The sequence below is a fragment of the Chinchilla lanigera genome, unplaced genomic scaffold (assembly GCF_000276665.1).
Source record: "Chinchilla lanigera isolate Chin_1 unplaced genomic scaffold, ChiLan1.0 scaffold00021, whole genome shotgun sequence".
NCBI lineage: Eukaryota > Metazoa > Chordata > Mammalia > Rodentia > Chinchillidae > Chinchilla > Chinchilla lanigera.
The window spans coordinates 12354650-12363981 of record NW_004955422.1 but is presented as its reverse complement, the minus strand read 5'-3'; the positions used below and the strand labels follow the sequence as shown (position 1 = coordinate 12363981).

Here is a 9332-nt window from a genome sequence, read left to right as displayed (position 1 = left end):
AAGTCCCTGGGAGAGTGTCCAGCACAAAGCAGTGCTGTGTAAATGTTTAGTAAGTGAAGTCTTGTCATTGCAATTCAAATCCAAGACTTAAGATGCTGAAGCTCCTGATTACTGCTCTATTTTAACTCTGTGGGAGTCTAAGGGTTCCTGAGAAGTCCTGATTCCATCAGAGGCAGCAATTAAAGGAAGCTGGTTCTGAGCGAAATCTTCCAGCAAATTTTTGGATCAAAGCGTGGACCCGGGAAGGCAGCTGGTGTCTGCTTCTCGGGACAGAATCTAGGGCACATGGTGACACCTTTAGGCAAGGACCACCAGGAGAGACCGATTGCTGGCCCCCCTCTTGAAGTCTCTTTATATCTTTCCTCTTGAGTCAGTTGTGGGTTAAATATTTGGGCTTCCGGGATGATTTGCTACAAAAATTCTGCCTTTGCATGCAGATTTTGCAAGATGGCGCCATTAACAAACGGCAAGGGTCACTGATGGCTTTGTGGAGCATTGATGAAGGCATTGGTTGATTTCTTGAATCTTACATTTGTTCTATTACAACAGGGCTTGGGAATAACGCTTACATGCCCAAGACAAGGATCATTTTATTTTTACTTAATATTGTGTATAACTACGCCGTAGTATAAAATTTATTATTATTGACTTTGATATAATTGAAAATGGTGGATTAAATTGTGGTTATTCTGGTAGATGAGGCACAATGTAACAGTTAGATATAAAACTATGTGAACATTGATACTTGGAGATACCATGATTATAAAGAATATGTGGACGTTTTCATGAGTAAACAGGGCTTGTCCACATGTTGAAGAATTAGTGATTAACCTTAGTGGCAGATATTGACTATTGACTTAGAAATAAATGGTCTTCCTCACTAGGGCAGGATTTAAAACAACTCCTCCCAAACGTAAGCATAAATCAGAACACAGATTGCTAAGCCTCATCCACAGAATTTCTGATTTGGTGTGATGGAGCCGGGACCCCGAAATCTGTGTTTCTAGCAAGTTGCCAGGTGACACTAATACTGCTGGCTCAGGGAGTGGAGTTTGAGAATCGCTGAGTGAGAACAATCATCGCCTGACCTGCAGAACCTTACCACCACCTGGGCTGGGATACAACAGAATTGGATTTAAGTAGGCCACCTGAAGCAACCACTTGGAGCATCTGACAGGCCAAGAGAGATATGGCTTCATTATTTCTCCTCTGGAAGGGAAAAAAAAAAATGTCTTAGTGATGGAGACTTTAGAGGACTCTCGTAGTTAATTAACTGCAACCTTCACTGCATGTTTCTGATATCTTGATAATTAAACACATTTAGACTTCTTGATGGCTGCCGATATTTTCAGGAAATAATTGAAAAGTAGTGTACTTCCTTCCTGGAGGTTAGTCCTTGGTCTAGCAGGCTGAGCGGATGGCGACCAGCAGGTGGCGCTCTCAGCTCACAACGGTGGCAGGGATCGGGCGAAGGAAACCGCATAAACCAAGGTGCTTGCTTTTAAATCCTCAAAGAAGGTCCTCGGAACTACTTGTCATAAAATACCCTGAGACACACGTCTTGGAAAATCGAAGTGTCAAGCTCAGCATCTTTGCCACATTTCAAACTAGGTAATTACCTCCTCTCCCAAAGGGAATCTGTTTTATGTATTTGTGTGCTTTCTAGGTTACAAGTTTCCCAAAGGCAATGATCTTGCTGCCTCCCGCCTTTCTATACAATGCCGAAGCGAGATGCACATTTCACAATAACAATTTAATTATTCTACATCCCTCTGAGCTACGTGATGACCTGTTATATAATTGCCAGTAATACAGAAACCTATACAAACCTCATAGAAACTCATGCAATCAATGGAAGCTCCTATTTGACCTGGAAGTAAAATTGCTTGTTTACTTTTCCTTTACAATAGCAAAAGCACACTATTTTCCCACTGTCATTATCAAAGAAACAACAGTGCATTTTAGTCAGTTGTTTTTATTAAGTCTGCAGAGATGTTTCTCTTTTCTTTTTTTACTACACACAACAAATACTTTGATATAATCTAAGATAATAAAATAGTCAAACAACTTTGAGTTCTTAGATTTACATCTGTATAGAAACGATCTGGAACTTCTCCCCACAAAGGCAAGGTGTCTGAAAACCAGGGTCCCTGGGCACTGCTTTAAATAATTGGTTAAGAGCCCGCAGTTCTCATTCTCCACTGAAATGTGTCCCCATGCGGTTCTCCTTGGGCCCCAAGCTTAAGGCCTTAGGAAGATGACCAAGAAAAAAAGGACGGCCACTCTCCTACCTGTCCTTGCCTTGCGTACGGACAGTGACCGGAGCAGGGCTGTTACAGAAGCCAGGGGGGAATCAATTGCCCAGCTCTAGTTTGCAAGCATCACAATCGCAACAAGCCGTCTGTACACGGCAGCTCCCATTGGTGGATGGGAGATCGCGTCCCTGTGGCACGCCGCCTGCTTGTCCCTGAACGTTCCTTCCTTCCACTAATCATGTCAGTTACCATGGAGAGGTGGTGACCAGAAGCTCTAAGAGTCAGAGGGCTAGTCCTTTTGGCACACTGAAGTCTCGGCCCTTGCATTACATCCCTCGGAGGCTATGTCTCGGTTCCCAGTAAGTTTCCACCATCCCCTAAGAAATGCCTCGCCCCACCCTCAAATCCCCAAAGTGCCTAAGAGTGAAGACACCGTGGAGACGGTGTCTTCCGCGAACGCTGTCGCGGGGACTCTGGCTTATATCATCCCGTTGATCTTAGTCCACTCGTAGATGTCCTGTTCACACACTATGTCGGAGTTGATGAGGAGGTATCTGTCGCCCACGCAGAAGTGCTTCTGACAGGCGGCACATTTGAAACACTCCAGGTGGTACACTTTGTCTTTCACCCGCATGGTCATCTCGTAGGCGCGGATCCGCTTGTCACAGGACGCGCACAGGCCGTCTTGGCCAAAAAGCCTGGGGTCAAAAAGAAAGAACAGCTAAGATGTGAGGGTGGAGCGGAGACGGGAGAACAGGTTTGGTAAGGGGCTCAGAGGGGGCCTCAGACGTCCAGGCAGACGCAGGCTGGGGAGTCCTGTCTTAGAAGGCAGAGACACTGGCATTTTGTGGGCTATGACTCCTCCTTCCTCTGAGCTTTCTCTCTCTTCAGCAACCACTCCCCACACCTGTAGGCTACCTCAGGTCACCGCTGGGAAGACACTCATCAGAGTGATTTGTGATGAGGGGTCCGTGTGTTCTGCCCTGGGAACCTTCCCTGTGGAAGAGGAGCTGGAGGAGTCCCTGGGGCCCCTCTGAGAGAGAACTGAAGTGTGACGTTGCACACCTACAATCCAGCACTTTGGGAGGCTGAGGTGGAAGGATCAAAAGTTCTAGCCCAGCCTGGGCAACTTAGTGACTTAGATTCTGTCTCAAAATTAAAAAACAAGAAGGGCTGGATATGTAACGAGTTCAATTTCCAATACCAAAAGAGGGGTGGTGGGGTGAGGTTTGGTGAGGACTGTGATGGAAACAGACATCTTTCTGAAGCTCCCAACTCTATCATGGCAAGAGCCACCAATTCCACATGGTGACAGGCCCTGGCATCCCCCTCAACAGCAAAGCCCAACTCCGAGGACTTCCATAGACGGACACAGGGCAGTCAGTCCTGCCTCGCACACCTGGAAGACAAACACCACCTCCCCACGGTGAACGGAAGATCTTCATTCACAGCCCTCACTGCCCTTCTGGTTTTTTGTTTTTGTTGGTGGTGGGTTTTTTTGTTCTTTTTGAGACAGGGTCTCACTATGTAGTTCAGGCTGACCTTGAGCTCACTTTTCTTTTGTTTTGTTTTTTGTTTTTGAGACAGGGTTTCGTTGTGCAGTTCAGGCTGGCCTTGAGCTCACTTTGTAGCCCAGGCTGGCCTCGAACTTGCAAGGATCCTCCTGCCTCAGCCTCCCGAGTGCTGGGATTACAGGCATGTGCCACCACGCCCGGCTCTTGAACTCACTTTGTAGCCCAGGCTACCCTCAAACTCACAACAATCCTCCTGCCTCAGCCTCCACAAGTGCTGGGATTACAGATACACAGCACCATACCCAGCCTCAGTGCCGCTTTGACATATATCTCTGGGGAAACCTCTCTTCTAAAGAGTCTAAGTCAAGTCTCTCCTTGGCCTTTATGGATTAACTTCTTGCTTCAAGCAATATTCAGTGTTGGGGTGGGAGACACAACTTGGTAGAGGTCGATGCAGTGGTTCTCAAAGTCTGGTCCCCAGACCAACAGAATCAGGAACTTGTCAGAAATACAAATGCTCAGTAGGGCATGGTGGTGCACACCTGTCATCCCAGCACTCAAAAGGCTGGGCAGGAGCATCTCTGGGAGTTTGAGGTCAGCCTGGGATACATAGCAAGACTCTGTCCCAAAACTCCAGAGAGAAACGTTCTCTCTAGAAAGAGTCAGCATCCCCTCCCCCTGCCGGAGACACAGCGAGATGCGCTGATGATGCTGACGCAGGCTACAGTTTGAGAAGGAGCCTGCAGGAGCTGAATGACACAGGTGCTGGAGCCAGAAGGTCAGCTGTACAGTGCAGGACCAGCCTCGAGGACCGCAGCGCTTTGGGCTCTGACTTCTCTGAGCGTCCGTGAATGCAGCATCATAGCCTCCTCCTCACCCGGCTGGTGGAAGCACTGAACAGGGCAGGTCCGAGCACCAGCAGTCAAGCGCTAAGCCAGCGCCGGCTGTTTGATCACCAGTGTGATCCTTCCTGCAGGGTCATCTGCACACCTGGCTGGTAACACAGCACATGAAACCCTCAGGACAGAGTTAGATAAATGCTTGCTCTTACTGGACGTTATTAACCTCAGAAAATCAGGGCATCAACCGGTTCCTCCTGAGAGGCTGTAAGGGAGGTGAGGGCAGCTGCCCAATTTTGCAGCATTTGGGCAGGAAGATGGGCCGGAGAAGAGGCATTGGGACTCTGTGAGTTGAGAGCTCGCGTGACGCCAGGGCCAGCTCATTTCCCTCTGAATCCTGCTCTCCCCCCGGAGAAATCCAAGTGCTTCCAAGCACCGCCCGGGAACAAACTCATTAGCGGGGCAGAGCATTTTATCCCACCGCGGCAGATGGTGGAGCTGTAGGTAGCCCCCGTGCTGGAGGTCACAGAGTGGAAAGAGTTCTGGTTTCCTGACTGCTCAGTAAGTGAAGTTTGGGCCGAGCAGCATGGAGAGAAAAGAGCACGAAAGGAGTCCAACTGCCTGGGGCTTGAGATCCTCCGGAAGGAGGGAGCTTATTCAAGGGCGGCCGGGGGTAAACAACAACGCATGGGGCAGCTAATGAAGGGAGGGAGAAAGCACTAAGATTTGGGAGACAAGTTCAGGCACCTCTCAATAGCCAGGTGGCCTGAGAAAACGGCATCCCCTCTCTGCGCTTGTGTGGCTGAGGCTGTGAACCAAGGGAACTGGGAGAGAAGGGCCCTGCAGCCCGTTCTGGTGCAGGCGCTCTGCTGTTCTAACAGGAGTGAACACCGAGCAGGCCTTGGCATCTGACTATGGCGGGATATCCCAGAAGCGAACCCTCGGGGGATTTGTGCAAGTGAATTATCAAGGATGTTCTCAGAGGAGCCCAGGCAAGCAGAGGGGCAAACCGGATGCAAGGAGAGGAAGCCCAGTGTCAGTCACAGTGAGAATTCCTTGGAGAGAGCTTCAGTCTGATGTTCAGGGACCTCCCGAGTAGCAAGTCACATCTCCAAGTAGCCCTGGCTCCAGGCCAGGTGGCTGGGCTCTGAGACTCTTGCAGCTTGTGTCCTCGGCTCAGGCCCTGGGGTCTCCTAAGGCCAGCACATTTCTGGCTCTAACAGGTGCTGGTTAGATGGGGTGCACAGCTATAACCCCAGCACTCAGGAGGCTGAGGCAGGAGGATTGCCATGAGTTCAAGGGCAGCCTGGGGCACATAGTGAGTTTAAGGCCAATCTGAACTGTATAGCAAGAACCTGTCTGAAAAAAAAAGATAAAACAAAGCCCTGGGGGTCTGGAGATGACACACCCCCCAAACTGGCAAAAAACAAAAACAGATCGCAGGAGGTCTAGCGTGGGCATCAGCATTAATAGTTGAGGTTAGATCCCCGACAATACAACCATGACAGGAGTTAGGTTCTGCGTGGGGTCTCATGAATATCTGAAGAGCATGGTGACAGACAAGTCAGCCACAGGGGATCTTCATGGGGAGAAGTTATTCCAGGGAGAAGAAGGATTGGACCCCAAAGGGGAAGAGCGAGTCACCCCTCCCACTTGCCTTGTTAAAAGATACTGCCACATACGCAAAGAATGCAAATAAACACATCCATCGCTGAAGGAAAAAAATAATTTTTCTCCTCTGTCAAGAGGTGTCAGGTCTTAAGCTTTCTGCTGCCCATTTTAATAACAATAATACAAATATTAAAAGAGGGCTGGGAACACCCGCACGAACACGGAGTTAATTAACGTGTTTCCTGGGAATGTAGCAGGGAGAAGAATTATTTCATGTCACCAAGACACAAGTTAATTAACACTGGGTTCTCCCAGACTATTTTTTTCCTCTCTTTTTTGAAAAGGGAAAAGATTAACAAGCCCAGGCAGCACTGGTTTTATTCTTGAATGTTATATAAAACTGTAGAGATAGGAAGAAACCCGGCTCTTTTGACCTTACTGGATCTGCACTTGGTTTAATAAGATTCAAATGATTCGACAGGGACATAGTGAGGGGCCCAGTGGGAATCCTTTACCCTTCTGCTTTCTGACTGATTTAGCAGTCTGGAGTGAGAAAAACCAGGTCTGTATTTATCCCAGTTCTATTTTCTTGTGATTTAAAGAAAATAAAAAAGGAAATCTACCAACATTACAATCATGATCACTGGAATAAAAAAATCCTACTTATATTTTCTGGAACCACTAAATCTGCAAGGACTTTATCAGGGAATTTAGGAGAGGAGGAAAAGGGTGAAGAGATAAGCTTCCTTCGGTGTGGAATTACCTGCAGTTTTGGTTTGGGGGTAAAAACCACATGAGATGCTTTGTGGGCAGATTAGGGCAGAAGCTCTGACCCGGCGGCCAAGTACGCTGACGTCTAAGCCAGTGTCTGCGGGTTGCATGGGCCCAGTGTATTAGGGCTGCATGCTCCACGGAGCCCCTGCCACAGGAAGATGGTGAAGAACTGACAGCTCCACAGCTGAGCAGATCTGACAGGAGAGGGCAGGGAGCTACCTCCACAGCAAATATGAGACTGCATATTCTAGAACCTTCCAGAAAAAGGTACTCGCTGGGTGCTAAAAATTCACATGGCCAATCCAACAGCCCAGGGCAGGAGAGCGTCCTAACCTCCTGCCTCCCTGGCATGTGTAGACTTCCCGTTCCATCCTGCCATTCCCCCACCTCTCTGTCCATGAGATTAGAAGGTAATTCATGAGCCTGTCGTACAGGTAAGTTATCAAAGCAGCCAAATCTATCATGAGTATCAGCTCATGCACCAAGGTGCTTCCCATGTACGGGTCCATCTAACCCTCACCTCTTCCTTGGAAGTAGACACTGTAATTATTCCCACTTTACAGATGAGGAACTTCAGGCTCATGGGGGTTAAATGACTTGCCCAAGATCAAAGTGCCAGGAAGCAACAGTGCTGAGACTCAGACCTCTTACTGACCCCGCGGCTTCTGCTTTTATGTCCACTGGATACCGCTTTCCTATGCCTGGAATGCCATGCTAAGAAAATGCTTTTTATTTTTGTATTTCTCATCACATATTATTGGAATAACACAATATAAATACCTACGGTATTTATGTTTCTGGGGGAGTGGCATGGAACACTGGGCCCAGGGAAATCACTGAGCTACAGGCCTTTTTATGTTGAGACAGGGTCTTGCTCTATGTCAGTCTCCCAAACAGCTGGGATTACAGGCATGTGCCACTGTACCTGGCTATACACAGGGGGTGATCAAAATATGTAGGGAATGTTTACATTTTAAAAATTTATCACAATAAAAGACACATTGCCATTAATCCCCCTCAGAACACTCCACTCACTTCAAACACACTTATCCCATCCTTCCTGCCACTTTCTGAAGCAGTTCTGCAAGTCCTCTTTTGTGAGTGTCTTTTTCTGGCTGCTTCAATGTCCTGAATTGATTCAAAATGTTTATGACAGTTTCTACCCAATAAAAAAATTATTGTGTCCCCAGCTACCTTTTAACCAGATCTGGCACCATGTGACTTCTGGCTCTTCCCCAAAGTCAAAATGGCCATGACAGTAAATGTTTTGAATTGATTCAGGACACTGAGGCAGCCAGCCCAGCACAAGTAAAGACACTCATGAAAGAGGACTTCCAGAACTGCTTCAGAAAGCGGCAAGAACAATAGGAGGAGTGCATTTGAAGTGAGAGGGCTATCTTGAGGGAGACTAATGGCAATGTATCTTTTCCTATAATATTTTTTTCTAATTTAAATATTCGCCCTATTTTAAAAATCACACATCATTTAATGTTTTGAACCATTAAAGTGAATTCATAAGAAAACACGTAAACAAAACCAAAAACACTCCCAGATCCCATGATACTTTCTCTCTGTGTACTCCCCAGCCCTACTGCCAGACGGAACCACTACTCTGTGTGTTTACTCTTCTCTTACCTTTAAAAAATTAGGATTTTATCACCCAGACATATGTCTCTCACAAGAGGAGCTCAGCAGGAGGAAGAGCCAGAATACTCCCCTCACTTCAAACACACTTGTCTCATCCTTCCTGCCACTTTCTGAAGCAGTTCTGCGAGTCCTCTTTTGTGAGAGTCTTTTGGTGCTTCTCTGCGTGGTGTAGCTGAATTTCACCCTCCACAGCCTGACCTGCTGGAACCTGGGGACCACACACCCAAACCCAGATGTCCCCCAGGGGTTCAGGGCAGCTACCTGAGATAGTCCCTCCGGCAGAGCTTCCTGCCCAGCTTGTAGTAGAGGCGCCGCCCCACCTCGCCCAGCCGGCACCCGCACAGGTCGCAGCTGAGACAGTCCTCGTGCCAGTACTGATCGATGGCCTTCAGGAAGTAGCGGTCCCCGATGTTCTGCTGGCAGCCACCGCATGTCAGCAGGGACGGAGGGATCTGTAGCACCTCATCCACTGGCTCCCTGGGGAGGAGGCCAAGCATTAGGGACGGGCTCACCAGGAGTCAGAGGTCACTCTGGGCCCAACAGGGAGCCTCGATCCACTGTTTTCCAGCAACACAAAGAGAATGGATGAGACAACGCATCCCTCAGTCAGGCTGCAGAGAAACCCAGCCAACCTCGGTTAAGACAGGCGTGTGCTAGAGTTTGCACCCAAGAAGTAAACACAGGGCACCAAG

General features: G+C 48.2%; 1 protein-coding gene across 1 annotated transcript; it reads right to left on the bottom strand.

Moving 5' to 3' along the window:
• Positions 1–1955: 1955 nt before the first annotated feature.
• On the bottom strand, positions 1956–9117 carry Lmo2 (LIM domain only 2 (rhombotin-like 1); the record flags this gene model as incomplete). The annotated part of the gene is given in 2 exon segments (XM_005384152.2): positions 1956–2953; positions 8902–9117. Coding segments are annotated over 2 exon segments (436 nt in total), but the record flags the coding sequence as incomplete, so codon positions are not given.
• Between the last annotated feature and the right edge of the window lie 215 nt (positions 9118–9332).